Source organism: Dendrobates tinctorius, unplaced genomic scaffold, assembly GCF_039654945.1.
Source record: "Dendrobates tinctorius isolate UK_male_01 unplaced genomic scaffold, ASM3965494v1 ptg000107l, whole genome shotgun sequence".
NCBI classification, from domain to species: domain Eukaryota; kingdom Metazoa; phylum Chordata; class Amphibia; order Anura; family Dendrobatidae; genus Dendrobates; species Dendrobates tinctorius.
Genome location: NW_027361775.1, coordinates 11,654,101 through 11,675,319, shown reverse-complemented (window position 1 = coordinate 11,675,319; position 21,219 = coordinate 11,654,101). Strand labels below are relative to the sequence as shown.

The 21,219-nt window shown below is 42.0% G+C and overlaps 1 protein-coding gene across 3 annotated transcripts in view; it reads right to left on the bottom strand.

Annotated features, from left to right (window-relative positions):
• CSMD1 (CUB and Sushi multiple domains 1) overlaps positions 1-19,758 on the bottom strand; it is a 2,734,739-nt gene extending 2,714,981 nt beyond the window's left edge. For all 3 annotated transcript variants that reach the window (XM_073589180.1, XM_073589181.1, XM_073589182.1), the window contains exon 1: positions 18,286-19,758. In XM_073589180.1, coding sequence (XP_073445281.1) covers positions 18,286-18,373 — 88 coding nt within the window. In that variant the 5' untranslated portion in view covers positions 18,374-19,758. The remainder of the gene's footprint in view (positions 1-18,285) is intronic.
• Positions 19,759-21,219: the final 1,461 nt, after the last annotated feature.

The window sequence follows — 21,219 nt, the reverse complement described above, 5'->3', positions numbered from 1 at the left end:
CCTACAATGCCTGGGCATGCTACTGATGATTATGCGGATGTTCTCCTGAGGGATCTTATCCCAGACCTTGATGAAAGCATCAGTCAATTCCAGGACAGTCTGGGGTGCAACATAGCATTGGTGGATAGAATGAGACATGATGTCCCAGATGTGCTCGATTGGATTCAGGTTTGGGGAACGTTCAGGCCAGTCCATAGCATCAATGTCTTCATCATGGAGGAACTGCTGATACACTTCAGCCATGAGACCTAGCATTATCATGCATCATAAGGCACCAGGGACCACTGCATCTGCATATGGTCTCACAATGGGTCAGAGGATCTCATCCCGGTACCTAATGGCAGACATCCTAGATGAGCTGCACAACCTTAGCAACTTCGGTGGGTTGTATACATCACCTCTAGGGGTGAGAGCAATGACAAAATGCAAAAGTGACCAAAGCAATAGCCAAAAATGATGAGAAGAGAGAAATGATCTGTGGTTACCACCTGCAGAACCACTCCTTTATAGGGGTTGTCTTGCTAATTGCCTACAATTTCTACCTGTTATCTGTTTCATTTGCACAACAGCAGGAGAAATTGATTCACAATCATTGTTTCTTCACAACGGGATAGGATGATTTCACACAACTATGATTGACATGGAGTTACATTGTGTTATATACAGTAAGTCTTCCCTTTATTTTATATCGTATATATGCTTCTTTTACCTTCTGGATTGCTCTATGACTCTCATTTCAAGGGTAAAATCTGTAAAATTTGCATTGCGTGAAGACAGATTCTCCAATTACTGAGATTAGCAGATGACAGTTGGTGCTTTTAAAACTCTATGGATGGGGAGGAGATAGAGGCAAATATTTTGCTGCAAGTTCTCCTGAAATGACTGTTAATGTTCACCACAGAACTTTATGAGAACCAACTATCATCTCAGTAATAGGAAAACCTGAAGCCACTGAAGACAGTTATTACACTTGAATTGAGAATTTTGAAAATGAATGATCAGTCCAGGTGGAGAATGGAGCAGATTTCTCTATTGAGATATATGACAAAGTTTCTTATATTCACAAGAATGATTTCTGAAAATAAAAAAGAAAAATTAAAACAATAGTTGTCATTTAAAGGCTTTTTTGTCAGCAAGTTTTTACTATGTAATCTGAAAGCAGCACAGGGTAGGGATGTCTCAGTTTTAATAGGTATGATAAATTCACAGTTTTCTCAGCTGCAGACCTAGTAGAGCTCAGTTGTTGAGCTGTGTATAATCCCACTCATACCCACTCATACCACAGCTTTCTGTGTAGATTGCATAGTGATAAAGAGCAGGTAATCAGTGCTAGGGGCTTAGTTGGACTAGGAGGCACAAGGTCAGTTGTCCTCTCATGATAATCTATTTCTGATAAAGCACTGATTGTATTGAAACAGCAAAAACACAAAACACAGCCTAATAAGTTACATATCACTGTAATCAGGTTCTGTGCTCCTACAATATGGTGCTCTCAGATTACATAAATGGGTTTACTTTAGGAAATGATAGCATACCACAGGATATGTCATACATATCCCATAGGTGGGACCTCCATCTATTAAGAAAACAAAAGTCTCTTGAACCCATTTTGCCTGTGAAGTTAAGCTACATCTGACAAGAGTCTAATTGGAGAGGTGGCTACATGGGAGTGGGACTAAATCTATAACAGACTACAGGAGTTAAGGAAAGAGTAAGGTTGATATCTGTCTGATTCTGTTGGTAAGTTTATTCCATATTTATCACATATGTATGGTATTTACAGAAATGACGCAAGTGCCTAATGCTTATTCATAATTATTATTTTTTAATGAATAATTTAACTTTGCAGTGGCTTTTAGGAAAAATAATTCTAACACTGGTGTTTATTATGGAAGAAATGTCGTTTCGGAGCAATTAATAACAAACTTTCTTTTTCACACTGGATGCAAGTCAACAAAATGACTGTTTAACTTGGAGGTTCTGAATCTAAAGGGACAACCAATATTACTGCATGTTCAGTTGACACTTACTGTATGTAAAAACCCCTATGACAATAAACATGAATAAATACCCACAATTCAATAATGAAAAAAAAGTACTAAGATCAAACTTTCTTTTCTGTTCTATGTAGTAAGTGACAAGCATTGTATTTGTCTATTATAACACTTAGGAAATTCAGCTACAGATCCAGCAAAGGTTACCTTGACTCAACATATCAATGGAATGTCAGGGCACAAACGAGCCTTATTTTGACAGTTAAAGTGAACCTGTAATCAGGATTTTGCTAAGTAAACTACAGGAATTATCAGATTGGCATTGTTACATTGATTAAAATGATACCTGGGTGTAAGAAATATGTCTTGTTGTTCTTGTTTAATCTGTGTTTGCCGTTTTGAGTTAATGAGATGCTCATGCTATGGGACATGCCTGTGGGTGGGTCTTTTTTGGATGCTCTGGCCCCATCATCATCTTGGGCTTAAATGACAGGTCTATAAACCTTCATGACCTGCCTCCTATTTTAAATACTGCATCTGTGCATTTAATATTCTGGTCTTCAAAAAAAAATTTGCTTTAACAAAATGGCGCAGTAGCATGTATCAGCAAAGCAATGCTCTAAATCTGCGCAAGTGCTGCCCACTGTGTATGCCATGTTAAGTGGCAACGATTTCCTCTTCTTGTGCACGCTCCAGCACTGGTCCTCAAAACAAAGTGGGCAACACATGGACAGTTTAAGAACATTGCTTGCCAATTGGTGCTACTGTGTGGTCAACATTTTTTTAAACAAAATTTGCTTTTTGAAAGCCAGAATACTAAATACAGAGGTGCAGTATTTACAATAGTAGGCAGGTCACTGGTTCAGTGACCTGTAATTTAAGCCCAGAATGATCATAATCAGGCCAGTGCACCAAACTCCCCCAACAGGCACGTCCCGGAGCACGAGCATCTCATTGACTCAAAACTGCAAAGACAGATTAACAAGAACCACAAGATGGATTTCTTCACTCCAGGTATCATTTTAGTCAGTGTAACAACACCAACCTGACAATTCTTGTAGTTTACTTAGCAAAATTCTGATGACAGATTTGCTTTAACGTGACATCAGTAAATGGCTTGTACGATGTTATCTTCATCCTCGTAAGTGAGATAGCCCATTGTGACGAGTTATCAAGATGGTGCACTAAGAGTTTGAGTCATGATAATTTTTGCATCATCAGTAAATATTAGTTTCTCTCTGCATTTAACAAAAACAAACCTTTTATTATTAACATCATTGTACGATACTCTATACTACAACATAGAATGCTATGAGGGATGCTAGAATAAAAGATAGAATTTAATGCAAAAGTGCTACTCCTTTCCTGCTAGCAGAATCAGATGCATAAAAACAGCACTAACTGCCTAATGTGCGAGAAGCATCTAACAGCAAAAGAAATGCATAAATGTGATAGTAATTTATTCTAAAAGATAAAGTCTTCTACAAAATGTGATATACCAAATGTAGTATCGCTGCATTTATAAATCTCCTGTTCCTACCTATGACAGATATGTGATGCGGTGCTCAATGCAAATGTGCATGGCAGGAATAGCTGGATTATTTTATGGTGCAAATATCTGTTTATGAATTTTTAAAACTAAAGTAATCATTGCATAAATATGAACATGTATTTCCTTCTGCATAACTGTATGTTTTATGAAAGAAATGTTTTTTTTTTTTATTATTTGCTATTTGATTCTTTATTCCATTTTTTCATCCCATAGCATATTTTAGTGTTCACCAACAGCAGTCTTCAACTTCACGAACATCATGCAAATTTATCAGAGAAATACAATTTGTATCAAAGTTATTCTATGTAAATTAAATGTTCCTTATTATTTTTGGGGTTTCTCAGGGTGAAGCATGTAGAAGAAGATGCATATGAAAGGGAAAGATTTAAAGAAGAGACATGGAAGACCAAATGGTAGTCTGCAGAAGCAGTGAGATGGGTCAGTGGAGGAGTGAGTATTCATGTATTTTTTCACATTTTGCCTTATCTCTACGGTTAAGCAGAAAAGGTGACTAGCTAGTCACTATTTTGCTGAAGTGTGTGGAGCAAATTGCAAAAAAATCCACATTCTGAATTATATTCACTTATCGCTAATATTAAGTGATATTTAGACTGGGCCAGAATGAGAAGTAGACAGGTCAGACACCTGCACAGGGTGCTACTTCCTGCCTACCAAAGGGGAGCAGACTATGAAAAAAAAATTACTGAATTTCTGCGGTCCCCCGGCATCTTCCACAGATATTCAGCACATTGACGGCCGGGGTGTGGGCACACAGGAGACCAGTGTCAGTGACTAACACCACACACCTCTCTATCTGCCTGCACCCCAGCCATTGCTTTCTCCCTGCACTCAGCTGTCATGAATACAATAGCTGTGTGTGAGCCCCCCGCACAAGAGCAGAAGAGCTGTCATCTCTCTTTGCTTTGCTGGGCTCTCCAGCAAGATGCAGGCCATTTCCATCAGACGCTGTCATGGATTGACATAATCGTGCGTCACCCAGCGTCCACTGCTGCACTTCACAGAAGAGGAAATGGTGGACCCAGAGCTGTGATTACTTTATTCGGTGTACTTTTTTATGCAAAAAGTATTTTCATAAAAAGAATCCACATTATCTAATAATTGGCTATAACATCCGATGAAAAAGGCACAATAAGGCTAGTTTCACATTTGCGTTTCAGGGCGCAGCGACGGCCTGCGCACGGCTGCAGCTAAGCCCCGCCCCTGCTGCGCCCCCTCCGATAGCTCCGCCTCTGGGCGCATGACGCTGCATGCATCATGCGTACTCTATCTTTACCACTGAGGATGCAGGCCGTGCGCAGTATGTGTTTAGCGACGCCTGCATCCCTTTGACGGTGCGCCGAGCGCAACCAAATTGCAACAGGTTGCGTTTGGAGCTGGTTGGCACACCGTCAAAAGGACGCAGGTGCCGCCAAAACGCATACTGCGCACGGCCTGCATCCTCAGTGATAAAGATAGGGGAGGCATGATGCATGCAGCGTCATGCGCCCGGAGGCGGAGCTATCGGAGGGGCGCGGCAGGGGGCGGGGCTTAGCGGCGGCTGTGTGCAGGCGATCGCTGCGCCCTGAAACACAAATGTGAAACTAGCCTAAGATAAGAGATTAGAGTCTTGGTTGACGCATTTCAAAGAAAAACTTTTTCATCATAACCAGTTGCGCATAAAATGAGGAGCTGTGCAGAGGGGGGATAAAGTGAGTAGAGGTCCTGTGCTGATGGGGGAATGAAATGTGATGAGGGGCTGTGCTTATGGTGGGCTGATAAAATGAGGGGCTGTGCAGATAGGAGAATAAACTGAGGGACTGTGCTGATGGGGGAATAGAGGTGGTGTGCTGATGGGGAGAATAAACTGAAGGGTTCTGCAGATGGGAGGATAAACCGAGGGGGTGTGCAGAGGGGTGGAAAAAATGAAGGGATTGCGCAGATGGGGAATAAATTGAGGGACTCTGCAGATGAGGAATAAACTGAGGGGCTGTGCACAAAGGGGGCATAAACAGAGGGGCTGTGCAGAGGGGGTAATAAAATGAGGGGCTATGCAGGGGGCATAAAATGAAGGATTGTGCAGGGGGCATGAAATGAGAGGCAGTACCAGGGGGCCATTAAATGAGGGGATATGCATTTGAGCAATGAAATGAGGGGCTGTGAAGGGGGACAGCAAAGTATATATGAGGACTTGTGGCGACCATACTGTAAATGAGGCTGTGGAAGTCATTATACCGGAGGCTGCGGTGACCATACTAGATAGGGGACTTTGTGAATATCATCATTTTTTAACTGTCTGAGGTGTTGTTTGTGGGTTATAATACTGTATGAGGTGCTGTGGGGCCATCATAGTATACATGAGGGTTGTTTTGGACAATACTATTTATGGGGGGTCTGTGATGGACATGATACTATATATGGAGAGGCTGCGGTGGTAACCGTATTATATATTGGGGATTGTTGTTGAAATAATTCCATATGGGCGGCTGTGGTGACCATCATACTGTGTAGGGGAACAGTGTGAGGAGTGGTAACAGTTTTAAGAGGGCAGTGTGGTGGGTAGTATGAGGCCATAGTGTGGAAAGCAACACAGAATTGATATGGAGAGATCACACATGAAATAGAGGCACAATATGGGAAGGGGTTAGCATGGTAGGGCGGTAGTGTGGAGATATAGAAAGTGTAATGGAAAATTAGAGAGGTGACAGTCATGGTATAGGCCTGGTTCATAAGGGCAGATGGTGTAGGGTTATAGCTGATTATGGTAGACAGTTTGGAGGTTATATACCATAGGAGGCTTATTTAGGCTATAATATGAAAAAATATTTTTATATAGAGGGCATTTTAATGGCACTGTTATTTTTAAGGTAACTGTGTTGGGATGTGCTGCAAAAGACCGAAGAAGATGGAGGTCTGCGGAGAACAGCTGTGGATGTGAAAAGTCATCATGGAATCTAGACAAGATGGAGATGAAAGCAAAGAGATGACTCCAGAGAAGGCATAATCTATAAAATACCAGGATGTAAATGTTTATTTGTAATACTTACTAATTCTCATCAGTACTGTGGTTCCTATATGGTCACAGTCTGATGATAGCTGTTAATAACAACTCCCAGTATCTCCTTACCCTTGTTAAGAACATGCTGGAAGTTGTAGGTTCATGTGATATAATTGTTTATGCGACTGGCTTGATATTACAATCGATCATTGTACTAAGCTTGGTTCTTGTATTCAAGTACTCTTGGTACTGGTCATATATTCATGTACTTATGGTGGTTCTGGTGATGTATTCATGTACTGATGGAGGTTCTGATGACTTATTAATTTACTGATGGTGGTTTTGGTGAAGTAGTCAAGGACTGATGGTGGTTCTGTTGATGTATTCATGTACTGATGGTGGTTCTGTTGATGTATTTATTTACTGATGATGTTTCTGGTCGTATTCACGTACGATTCATGGCTCTGGTGCTCTAATTATGTACTGATGACTATTTTGGCTCTGTATTCATGAAGTGATGATGGTTCTGGTGAAGAATATATCACCAGAATCATCATCACTACATGAATAGAGCACCAGAACCATCACTACATCAATGTCACCCGAACCTGAATACATCACCAGAACCACCATCAATTTTGTGCAAGCTGTATTTGTCGCATGACGGACGCAAAAACTATCAGACGTATCCCTTTATTTGCAATGGGGCTCTGTTTATTTTCCATTAGTGTATTTGCCAAATGCTGGACACCTTAATCAAAACCAAGTGGCTCCAATTATAGTTACGCTTTATTATTTTCGATTACTTTCCTTGGGTACTACGTTTAAAATATAAGACGTCAGGGATGAATATTGCTATTTTTTCCACTGTATTATGTAAATTGTCAGTAAAAATAATTGATTTTGTTTGTGAAAAAGGGAACAATTTTAGTGGAAATGGTCTTCAGAGTTTGCTACCTAACTATTTGGAGGGGAAGGGGGAATGTTCATTATTGGTCCTGTTACCTTAGTCCCTGAGCCATTCCTTTGTTTTGGGGGTGATAAGTGGAGCCATTGGCTTCATATGCCTAGAGCTCCAAAATACTTTGTTACGGCCGTGTATTTAGATATTATTTTACAAATGTTCTTTTGCATTGACTATGTTGGAACTGGTGAGCCAAGTTCACAATTATTTCTCAAGATGTAAAGAATTGCATTAGTCAATTTTAATTAAACCTAAAAATGTATGCATATGGCAATGATGGAAGTACAAGCCCTGCTCAAAAGCCTTGTAGGTTCTCGAAGTGCTGAAGCTTGAGCAAGGCTTGATTCTTAACTAATAGGTGACTCACCAATCAACTGCTGGCAAGTGCCTGTACATACTGTTGGTCTGACTTAAGCTATGTTAAAATGTCCATATGCTATTTACGTTTGTCTATTATATTTAGAACAGAATAACAGAAAAATAAATGGAATTGGCATCTTCTGCATTATTGTGTCAAATAAAGGAACACAGGGTCCCTCATTGATTTGTATGGAACCCATCTGCATCACTGGAAAACACAAGCAGAAAAAGGCCCCGTGCAAGAACAGTAAAAAGGGTCCTTAGTAGACCAATAGTTCATTTAAAATACAGTTTCACATGTTTTGGAGGTGGAAATGAGCCCACTGACGGCTGCACAGGTTGCACCAATGATATGTCCACCCCTGGTCAGCTTCTCGTTTGTTTATTTTCCTAATGGAAATTAAACTCCTACATGCAGAACTTTTTCTTCCATATAAATCAATGGGGCCCTTCTGTTTTGGTTTGACAAAGCAATGCAGAAAGTTCTAATTCAGGTATCAATTCTGTTTGTCTTTTCTAAATTGAAAAAATAGAAATAATATATAAGGACATGTGAACACTGCCTCGGAATACTCATTTAGAAAAAAAAAGTGGCCTAGCAATGAACCACGCAGAGATGGACCTTGAGAAAGCATTGTGTGCATTACACAGCCATGGGGTACGGACCTGTTGTATATTGCTCTTTTTGTATACCTTTCAACAATGCAAACAACATAAACTGCTGTTTTATCATTCTTTGTGGTGAGTGCCAATCTACTTTTAGATATGTTACATTTGAACCCTCTTAAATATTGTGCACCAAAGATGTGAATACTGCCTAATGGGTTTATCCTGTTTTAGGGAGAAGTAAGGCTAGTTTCACACTAGCGTTTATTCCACGCAGCACACGGCACCGCTAAGCCCCGCCCCCTGCCGGCTCCCTGCCCGCCCCATCCGGTCATCGCCGCCTACTATTGCACATGGACGCTTGCTATCGTTAGCATAGGGTGCACAGATCGTGCGCTGGCCGTGCGCTAGTAGGATTTTGGCGTGCGCTGCGCATCTTTGAAGGTGCGCCGAGCGCGCCGAAATGCAACATGCTTCATTCGGCGCACACGGGCGCACCTTCAAAAGTGTGCAGCGCACGTCAAAATCCTACTAGCGCATGATCTGCGCACCGTATGCTAAAGATAGGTTGCGCAGATCGCAAGCGTCCATGTGCGATAGTAGGTAGGCGGCGATGACCGGATGGGGTGGGCAGGGAGCCGGCAGGGGGCGTGGCTTAGCGGCGCCGTGCGCTGCGTAGAATAAACGCTAGTGTGAAACTAGCCTTTTTTTAATAACATCGAGATGGTAAATGCCAGGAGACCGCCTCTTAATTAACTAAGCAGGTATACCAAGTAGAGATGAGCGACTAACTTCCAGTGAAATTGAACTTGACTCAACTTTTAGAAAAATCTGCATTTGCCAAAATGTAGATTTTCTTGCAAATCGCTTCCACATGGATTCAGAAAAATAGTGGTGACTGACAGACATTTTTCTGAACCATAATAGGTCATCAAAAGTTTAAAGAAATAAGAATTATACTCACCTCACCTACTCACGGATCATCTTCGCTACTCACCGCCCCACCCTCCTCACACCATCTTCTGATCTCCCGCCAATCGTGATGGGTTTTCATGATATCATTAACCCCTGCGCGCTTGCTCACAGTCCTCCCATGGCACCATGACACCTGAATGTCTGGTACAGTGCAATAGTACTGAAGATTCACATGCGAATGCCAGTGGATCAGAGGATGTTGCGATGGATGGCGGTGAGTACTGGAGGGGTCCAGAGAAGTGACTATAGCAATTTTTTGCTATGTTTTACATATTATACTTATTATGGTCTGAGAAGACCCTAGCGCATAATACATGACATTATATTTGTAGAGAATTACTTCTTTGCAAATTAAATTTCTCAGGAAAAAATTCACAAACAGGAAAATATTAACTTGTGCTTATGCACTCATCTCCAATACCAAGTTTTTGACATTGTATATTACACCATTAAGACACTAGAAGCTACTGATGTTCGCTCTAATATGTAGCGGGCTGAATATGTACGTACTGTACTGTAGTTCTCAGAACTCCAAATAGTCCAATTTACAGAAGATTAAAGTAAATGCTGTTAATATTGATAACCTGACAAAAATTGCAATATACTGTATATATATATACTGTGATAGCCGCGCAGTGTATTATAATTATTGCATAATTCTGTATCCACTACTTTCTCCTGTCCTATATTTCAGTACCTTGAGCAGTACCACTTGTTGAGAAGCCGAGATCTGACTTGGTCCTTCTTTCAGATTATCTGTTCTGTGACCATAGCTCAACTGCTTCCTTATCAGCTTTAAATATCCTCTGTATAGCTCGAACATTCAATAGCATTTAACCAGTAAAAGCTTTGCATTCAGCCCGTCTACCCATTATATCGAGAAAGAAGCACTAACATGAGCACTAGTGACCACTTTGCATATTATTGGTCTGCTGTACAAAAGGAACCGACTACAAAATGTGTATTCAGAATGCATCAAGATAATTGCTTACTACTGCATTAAAGTCTATGATTTAGTTCCTATTGTGTATGTCCACCATTAAGAATCGTTTAGCAATTTATACATAGATGGCAAACTACTATACAGAAATATTTCAGTATATTGGTAGCTACTTGGAGTTACTTATTTTCCTGGGTTCGTCAGGTAACATGCTGTATTATATTTCAGAGTTGCAGTCAAAGTTCTTCCAATTGTTAAAGGGAACAGTTTGCAAATCTGTGGTTGAACATACCCCAATAAGTTTAGGTAAGCTGGAGACAATTTATTTTTCCTATATAAGACAGATTGCTTTTCAGGTCCTCGCCTTAATGCTACATTTTTTAAACACTCCAGAATAGGTAAAAACTTAGCCTATATGTGACTAATGCTTGGACACCATAGCTACCCTGCTTTTCGTCCCTACGTCTGCCATTTCCAAGTGCTAAGACACTTCTTCTAGAAAAAAAAAATAGCCACTGCAGTCACATAGAGGATTCAGTAAAAAGTCTGAATCATCCTTCTCTGTGCCTCCACTGCCAACTCTCACTGTTACAGACAGCAGAAATGAAAGAATCACTGAGGTCACCAACAATGGTGTAAGCCATGCCAATGTGTCATTCTCCACAAGGACCTGATTCTGCAATATCTTCTTTTGACGCCAGGTGCTGCCATATTTATTCTGAACTGGTGATAGAAGAAATGTTAGAACCAGAAGTTCTGGATGGTGCAGGCTCTATCCAGCCATTAAGGTTAGGGTTACTGGGACCTGCAGTGCCGTCTAGTTTGACAGTGTGGGAGTATGTGCTGCCCATTTTTAGTTCTCAGCTAACTCCAGCCAATTGGCGAGCACCACAGTCAAGCTTCCAGCTTACTGCTGGAAGCTGCCAGATATAGTCTTGTGCTTCTATGATTCAGTCCTGTCTGTTTGTGCCTTGTTGTAACATTATTCTTTGTTTTCATCTTGACTTGTGTGTCTGACTATTATATATTCTGATTTTGTACTTTTCCTGCCCTCTTTGTGGTGCCCGGCTACCTAACCATTCATACCAGCCTCAACCCCTGATTAAAGGCTTATTCCATTGTCCCAGCCCAGGAGCCCATTTAAGTCCAGATCCTTGTACTGAGTTTAAAGGATGAAGCCCAGGGCAACCCTTGGGATTTGGTAACCAAGGTGGCTTGTGCTAAACCTGTCCATGGTAGTTGTTTTAGAGCTGCCAGGTAACCACTGACAGAATGTCCTTATAAAATGGACATGTGCTTCAGAGCGTCTGACTATCTCACAGTTAGATTGCAGTGAGTATTTTGGTCTCAAAGGAAGCTACCTCAGCACTCAGAAGTGGAGATCAAAAGCAGGACATCAGACATGAGATATATGCCATTGCTATCTGTAGTCAATTTTTAGATGGGTTGGAGGGTTGCTGTATGCTGACTCTAAAGGTACTGTCACACTAAGCGATATCGCTAGCAATATCGCTATAACTTGTGACGTTATAGTGATATTGCTAGTGATATCGCTGTGTCTGATACTTACCTCCCACCGCTCCCCCGCTGGTTATCGCTGATCGCGCGAGAATGTCCTGGACTGTTTCTCGTCGTCAGCTTCCTGCGGTGCTTCCTGTGGAGAGACGAGCGTGGAGCCGGGCGGGAGGACGCAGGATCGTCTGGTGTGACAGGTAAGTAGCAACCCCCGACCCTAGCGATGTCGCTGGTGAGATCTGCCTGTGTGGCAGCTCACTAGCGACCACTTAGCGATGTACCAGCGGTCCTGACCGCGTCATATCGCTGGTCGGGATCGCTGGTACATTGCTAAGTGTGACAGTACCTTAAAGCAGCAAGGAATGCTTCACATATGAAGCCTGAAGAAATGCAACGACCGTTATTGTTCTTCTTATTCTATAGTAGAGGCTTTAAATGAGGAACTATGCAAAAGAGACAAAATGCTCAAACACCACAATATTCAGTACCCTTGATAATCACTGATGGGCAATCCCAGTAGTGAGCTCTTTGGGGATCACCAATTTATAATCTTGATCTTTGCCCCTTTTAATTTTTATATATACTGAAAATAATTTTAATGGAGGAATTACACCTTATTCTTAAGTCTATGCTTCTCAGCCTGTACACTGGTATAAAACCTATTTACAATGTTGCATGGGAATATAGGGAGTCACACACCACACATCACTCATTTCTGCACTTCGCCACCCAGAGTGTTTCTAGCATCCTCAGTTTAGGAATGGTGAACAATTATATGGGATACTGTTGTAAAAAATACCCTCAGAATGATTTACTTTTTACATGTACACTTTTCTGTATCTGTATAAAAACTGCAATTGGGGTGGAAACGCTCTTTATGGCATTTATCAGAGAAAGAAATTACATTTATGTGACGAAGTCGAACAATGGAAAATGATCAAACATTAGTGTTGCCTGGCAACCAAAGATAGTCTACTAAACACCCTTTCTGATTGACGCAGCCCACCAGTTTTAAAGATATAGCAGTGAAGACATTCTTGCTGTTAACTATATAATTCCAGTATTCTGACAGATGCGTTAACGAGATGAGCAGATATTCATAATGAAAAATGTATGCTCTGTCATTTCTATGTATTTTCCAATGAATCTCTGCTTCTATACCTCAGTTAACCTCTATTTAGCATAAGCAGTGTCTCTGATACCTTCTTTCTTCATAGTGTTATTTTCATGCATAATGACTTCAGATGTGCAGCTGGCATTTACACTGAGTAGGATCTCGTTCTTGCAAGCATGGATAGTATTATAATGCCAGCTGAAGCGTTACAATACATATGGTGAGGTCAAGGGGAACTGCAAATCGATCCATTCTTGAGTCATGCATGTGCTATAGATATATGTTCCTACAAAGAAGTGCACAATGTACAGTACGGTACATTCTGTTTGCTTATGCGGAGAACAGCGACAGTGAAATATGAAGACTTCTAAATTCCATACACACCACAGCTTATGAATTCAAAATGTGTGTAAATGCCAAGTTTCAAATCCATCATGTCTGGGTTTATTAAAGTATGTAAGGATTTATGCTAAAACCTGCACGCTAGTGCTCAAAACGTTCCGGCGTCAGATCTGCTGCAGGTGGCCAGATTTACCAAAGCCTTCATCCTGAGCATGAAGCTAGGAGGCATACTACTGAAATCAGGTCGCCCGGTGCAGCACACCTGAGACTTCACCGTTGACCATTTCACGTTTAAGACATTCATATGGAATGAAATAGAGAAAAGCCTAACTGAAATAGATTTCCGACTAGTTATATTATCTATAATAATAAATGCCCTAAGCAGCTTCCGGTTGTAACAACTTCCGTCCAGTTGTAACCGGTGACGTCACCGCACACCTCTTTCCATGTTAACCATCAACACACCACTCCTCTCACCTTTCACCATCTCCACTCACGTCCACTCACTCTTTCACTCCACATACGACCCTTTCTCTCACTCCGTCTCTCATACTCACGCCGTCATCGCAGCTGATCCACGATCCCCGACATCTTCTTCCGCCGGCGCCATCCTGGATCCAGACGTCCTCCACGCCGGCAACATGTTCTTGCGACGACGCCATTTTGGATCAGCGAAATCCCGCGATAGTCAAGATGGCATCGCCACAAGAACATGTCGCCGGTGTGGAGGACGTCGGGATCCAAAATGGCGTCAGCGAAATCTCGCGCCGACGCCATTTTGGATCCCGACGGCATCCACGCTGGGGACATGTTCCTGCGGCGACGCTATTTTGGATCGGCGAAATCCCGCAATACTCAAGATGGCGTCGCCGCAAGAACATGTCGCCGGCGAGGACGACGTCGGGATCCAAAATGGCGTCGGCGAAAACTCGCGAGATTTCGCCGACACCATTTTGGATCCCGACGTCGTCCATGCTGGCGACATGTTCTTCCGGCGACGCCATCTTGAGTATCGCGGGATTTCACGATACTCAAGATGACGTCGCCGCAAGAACATGTCGCCGGCGTGGACAACGTCTGGATCCAGGATGTCGGGGATCGTGGAGCAGCGGCGATGACGGCGTGAGTATGAGAGACGGAGTGAGAGAAGGGGTCATATGTGGAGTGAAAGAGTGAGTGGAGATGGTGAAAGGTGAGAGTGTGTGTGTTGAGGGTTAACATGGCAAGAGGTGTGATGCTATCGCATCCTCCCGATGCTATAGCATCGGGCCAAAATCTAGTGGTTGAATAAACAGCAAAGCCTGAATTCTTCCCTCTACAGAGCATATTATAGACCTTCAAGAACTTTACACCCCTAAGAAAGACGTTGGGTTACACATCTTGTGTTTAGTATGCCTTTCTTTGTCATACACCACTGTTTAGGGAAATGGACCGAAATCCCCAAAGACTACAATATATCATAGGAAACAAACTGAACCATAATAGTCATACTTGTGAATAGATCTCTCAGATTTATGGAATGGATTCTTTAGCGAGTTCATATTTAATAGCCTCAGTGACCACTATGCACTTTAATAATGTTCTCCAACTTTTTGTGCTACTACAGATCCAGTCTGTGCTTGCTGGAAGATATTGCTTTACAATAGTCACAGATGAATTTTCTATAAATCGTGCTTTAGGGCTTGTGTGGAAGATGGTGTTTTCAGTCTTAGTGCGATCCTTGAATCGCATTCGGACCAATGTTATTCGATGGAGCCGTGCACATGTCCAATATTTTCCTTAGACCAGGAAAAAATCCTATATTCGGATCACACTCAGCCATGCATGTCAATGAGTCGGTGAAAAAAATCAGAACACGCTCATATGACATCTGAGTGCAGTTCAATTTTCATGGACTGACAGAATTGTGAAGATGGAGACTTTTTTCTCCTCTCCCGAGAAAACAGGACTAAACTATCTTCTTACCGCTCTCTGATCAAACTCTGATGAGCGTTGCATCAGAATGTGATGAACATAATTGGCCCGATTCTCTTAAAATAAGAGAAAATACAGTGGTGTGACCCCAGCCTTATACTGTAACATGCACACCAACTACGTCACACCAAAACTACAGTAGACAAATCCTTTAATTGTAGAGGGTGGAGATATAAATTTAGATATATTGACATTTTTAACCTTAAAAGCTTTGATAACCACCTTCAAACGTGCAAAATAAAGTGTGAGCTCAGCTTATAAATTACTGTAGGGGGAATGCGAGAGAGTGGAAAAGAAGGAACATTTGAGAAGAAAAGCCCACACACAGCCTCTCACACACACAGCATGTGTGCTGCATCTACAGGCTACACACGAATTGCTCAGGCTGGAGATGTATTCAGAGCTTGCACAGAGAACATCACACACTTCCTCCTGCTTCTTCATTACCAGATCAGATGGCAAGGTCGCCTTCAGCATAAACCATGGAACCAAGTGGTAATAATCAGTCCATCTCTATCATCTATATTTTATTACTGAGCACATTGTAATATGCAGCCTACACATCATCAACTTTCATAAATACACATTGGAATTGAGTTCCATTATTTACTTAGGAAGGACATCATGGACAAAAGACATAGTCATGTTCTGTATAGTCACACTGGATTCTAGACCTTCATTAATAAAATTGAAAATTAAGGGAAATAAAAAGTGTCGTTCATGTAAACAATAACACGAATAATATAAAAAAAAGCCTCGTAGACCAAGGTTGTGCACTAACAAGAGGCTGATGTTTAGACATGCTGTACAAATAAAGGTCAATGCAATATTCCATATAAGTATATTGTACACACAACTGTGACTCGGAGATCCTGGGAGGGCATCACACCTCCTAGCCAGAAGTCATATATTAAGATGTGTATGTACTTGAATGGAAAACTCATATTTTCCAATTTTGTACATATGCCTTTTAGCAAGGCTGTCTACTAAAAGAGGGCTTAATTCTCCAAAGAAAGCTTTGAATATGAGCTCCCTTTAGTGTTATTATCATAAACTGCCGATTTAATAAATCCTTAAGGCAATACCATGTAAAGGATAATACAACTCAAGAGCCAACACTTTTCCCATTGGTTCAAGGAGCACTTGTTTAGGACTGGACCCCAGTCAGTTTAGTAATAGCATTACACCTTTGTAACTCATTCCATAGCACAACATATATAACAAAGTGTAGCAATTGCCCAAAAATAGAAGCCTAATATTCATGTAAGGAGCATATGTGTCAAAAGTTAAAACGACTTTTGATTAATGAAAAGGAAAGAAACTAAGAAACATGGACATAAATGTAAGATAAGATCTCCATATTGTACTGTGCTGGAATACTGTCTATATTCTATTTCCACACAATACCATACAGCAAGCCATTAATGGTGGCAACTTGTTACAATAAATTATCTGGTGGAGATTGATTACTGAGTAAAACATCATAAGATCTGTGCAATAAATCTCCCTATAAGGTGGATGCAGACACTGGTACCGTAAGTGATATATGACTACATCCCATTTTTCTCTAGGCTCCTAAGTATATTACTGTTTAGTGCACTGCCCTGGAGTTATCACATCCTTTATCAAACTACTGTGTATAGCTAGATCACCAAGAAACCCTCTTGTAAAAAAAAAAAATCTGCATTGCCATTGTGCATATCCACATCTATTCCAACTATCTTAATGTCTACTTCTTCAATCTGAGGGCTATCACTTCAGCTATCTTATGTAACCCCCAAAATTAGCCATCACATTTTTGACTTTATGTAAAGCAACATTGCCAGGATCCAAATGCACTTCAGATTGAGCCAAAAGTCTGCTGCTTCTTACTTGTAACTCACTAATATAGGACTTGAGGTTCACCACCTAACCAATCTGGTGTTACCACATCCTTGATCACACAATTCAATGGTCATCAATACACCATCTAAGTATCCATCATTGGTGAGATCTTCACATGTTCATGTGTAATTAATACAGCTAAAAAGTCTACTCTGTAGCCCACTAATATAGGACTTGAGGGTCACCACTTTATCTATCTGGTGTAACCACATCCTTCATCATACAATGCAATGATCATCAATAAAACTAAGTATCCATCATTGGTGAGATCTTCACATGTTCATGTGTAATTTATACAGCTGAAAAGTCTACTCTGTAGCCCACTAATATAGGACTTGAGGTTCACCACCTAACCTATCTGGTGTAACCACATCCTTCATCATACAATGCAATGATCATCAATAAAACATCTAAGTATCCATCATTGGTGAGATCTTCACATGTTCATGTGTAATTTATACAGTTGAAAAGTCTACTCTGTAGCCCACTAATATAGGACTTGAGGGTCACCACTTTATCTATCTGGTGTAACCACATCCTTCATCATACAATGCAATGATCATCAATAAAACATCTAAGTATCCATCATTGGTGAGATCTTCACATGTTCATGTGTAATTATTACAGCTAAAAAGTCTACTCTGTAGCCCACTAATATAGGACTTGAGGTTCACCACCTAACCTATCTGGTGTAACCACATCCTTCATCATACAATGCAATGATCATCAATACACCATCTAAGTATCCATCATTGGTGAGATCCTGACAGGTTCATGTGTAATAATGCATACAGCTACAAAGTCTGCCCTGTAATCCACTAATGGAGAGCTGGGGGGCTAGCACCTTAGCCATATGGCGTTAGCACATCATTTATCACCCAATGCATAGATCTCCATATTAACCTCTTCTAGAATTGCCAGAATCCAGGCTTATGTCTGTTCCTTGCAGCTCTCAGTTCACTATGTCTAACTTAAGGGGCTTCCACCACCTCAGCCATCCAGTGGCCACACTGGTTGATCAGCAATACAAGAAGCCCCTGACATAACTAAGTAATGGGCATAAATCTTACCCTTAGCTGCAGTGAGGAATCCTAGGCACACAAACAGCAGATACTTCAATGTCCCCAGCGCAGTCATGTCTCTGTAGTCTCCACACATCCACACGGATTCCTCAGCGATATTTCACCGTTCTCCAGATTGATCACCCACACAATCAAATAGCCAGAAAATGGAGAAGTGATCCAGGTTGTGAAGCCACCTGAAGTTGCCTCTCATGTCATCATGAAGGTCCAGACGAGCCTCTGCAGGAGAGCAGGCAGCAGAAGCAGGAGACACCTTCCTGGTGAGGTCCAAGCGATGGAAGAAGCTGGTGCTGAACGGACAGCGCCTCGGGCAGTGTGACCACAGTCAGGTCTGATCCAGAGCAAGGCAGGAGGATCGTGGCTGGAGGACAGAGATCGCAGCAGACACTACACTGTGCAGAGCAGGCAGCACAAGGAGCTGGACTCAACCATCACTGAGCACAAAGAGGGGAAAGAGACTGAAGCTGCACAGAGACCTCCCTAGCACCAGTCTCCTTCCATCTACAGGAGGAAAGCCCCACATACACAGAGATGACGGAATGGCAGGCAGCTTGCTCTAGGTTCCTTCACATGACATCACTGGGGGATGCAGCAGTCACAAGCCCTATGGCATGAAATGCTAAATCTGCAAGAGTTAAACTTTCAGCCAACTCGCAGTCCATAAGATGTGCTCAGTGCAGGCAGTGGGTGTGTGGGAAGAGGTGCAGCAGGAGCTGAGGCAGAAGCACACTGTGTGTGACTCCTCTGTCAGCAGCCAGGGCTGTTTTTAGGCTTTCTGCTGCTTGCTTTTCCTTCTCATTACTATAGGACTGTTGCAGTGATCTCAGCACAAGTCTGGGGATCACAGAATGAATCCTAATTAAAGTGATCACTTGTTCCATGGCCCTTTTGCAAAAAAAAAAAAAGATAGCTCTTGAAGAATAGCCAGGAATACAAAGGACTTGGAACCTTATTAAGTGTCTGGATAGTTCATTTACAGCTCTCGATCAGGACAAATTGACCCTCTATTTTTTATATAGAAGCGAAGAACTGATGTCTCCTTGAGACTGGATGGATTCTCATAGCAGTGTCATCAGTAATGACTGGTGGAGCTAAGACGGATATCTCCTATTAAAAGCGTTCACATAATTCCACATTCACAGGGCTGGGATTTGTCTGTGACTTTTGCTGATGTCTTTGAACTCTTTCTGCCTTTGCTAACTTGTAGAATATTTAAAAACCAAAGCTGCAAAAATAGAAAAGCGTCAAGGGAGCAGCGTAACAAGGAGCAGCCGGGAAAAGGAACCTCTGTCACATGCGCTTTATATTGTATCCTATTGAATATGTCTGCTGAGAAGCATTACACTGATATGGCTATCATTACAGTCATTGTGCTTCATCTGCAGAATTAACATAATGCCGCGTTTCTCTTCGCCGGCAGAATTATCAGGCTGCTACGGATTTCCAGGCTGCAGTCGTAGCCATTTCTGTGCAGATGGGAAGGGGTTAAAGCATCAGCATCTGCATCTATAAGAAGCTTTTGATCAGAGGAAATTCATATTAATTGTTCAAACAAGTTTCCAACTGATCCACTAGGCTTTGGGTGCAGAGGCGCAGAGAGATCAGATGCTCTATTTGAATAGGATTAATAAAGAAAATGGGCATTGGCGGAAGCTGACTTTGCTATACGGTTGTGAGCGCCACAGAGGTGATTGCAGTCTTTAATAATAAAAAAAGGGGGTGTAAGGGAAACTTGTGTGATGCTGCTGCCATCTAGTGTCCACAACTCTAGAAGTCGAGTTTCTGAAGATTTGGTTCTTTTTTTTAACTTCTCAGATTATAAATGTTTAATAAAACAGACTTTCCCTTCAATCCTACTATCCGAGTAATTTTGTTGTTCTTTTCTGCCCAAGACTGCAGCCGATTAGATGGAAATGTAACATTTTTGCATTATCGGCTGTGAGTTTATTATGTTTGCAATTATGAACACATTTTAAGGCTCATTCTCACTGGCGATGTACAGTTTTATGGGTGCGTGGGCATTAGATGCTGCAGCATACCATAATGTCTCAGGGATTTCATGGGCCTATTAGGGATGGGCGAATCTACTCGTTAGGACTCGTTACTCTGCGAGTAGTAGGGGACTCGCAGGAGTCGGTACTCTGCGAGTTTCCGAGCGATTACTCGCACAGTAACGAGTCCAATGCAAATAAGGCTAAGTGCACACGTACCGGAACTCTCGCGGAAATTACTGCGAGAATTCCGGAATTCCATTCCGCGGGAAAATCGCATTTTAAATTCCCGTGATTTTCCCGCGGAAAAACTAGCATTTTGCATGCGTAATTAGCTTGCAAAATGCTAGCGTTTTCCAAGCGATCTGTAACATCGCTTGGAGAACTGATTGACAGGTTGGTCACATTCGTCAAACATAGTGTTTGACAAGTGTGACCAACTTTTTACTACTGAGGCCGCCTATGCGGCCTCAGTAGTAAAAGATAAAATGTATAAAAAAAATAAAAAATATTGTTATTCTTACCCTCCGACGTCCCGCGCAGCCTTCCCGCCTCTCCACGCATCCGTTCCTAGTAATCCTTTGCGAAAATGCCCGCGATGACGTCCGTTCTAGCGGGATCGCGATGTCTCGCGGTAATTCGCGATGACGTCGCGCGAATGACCGCGAGACTTCGCGATCCCGCGAGAACGGATGCCATCGTGGGCATTTTCGCAAAGGACTACTGGGAACGGATGCGTGGAGAGGCGGGAAGGCTGCGCGGGACGTCGGAGGGTGAGAATAACAATATTTTTTATTTTTAAATTCTATTTTTTACAGGGATATGGTACCCAAAGCCTGGAGGACAGTCTCCTCTCCTCCGGACCGTGGGCACCATCCGCAATTGTTCTGCTTACTTTCCGCATGGTGTGCACAGCCACATGCGGGAAGTA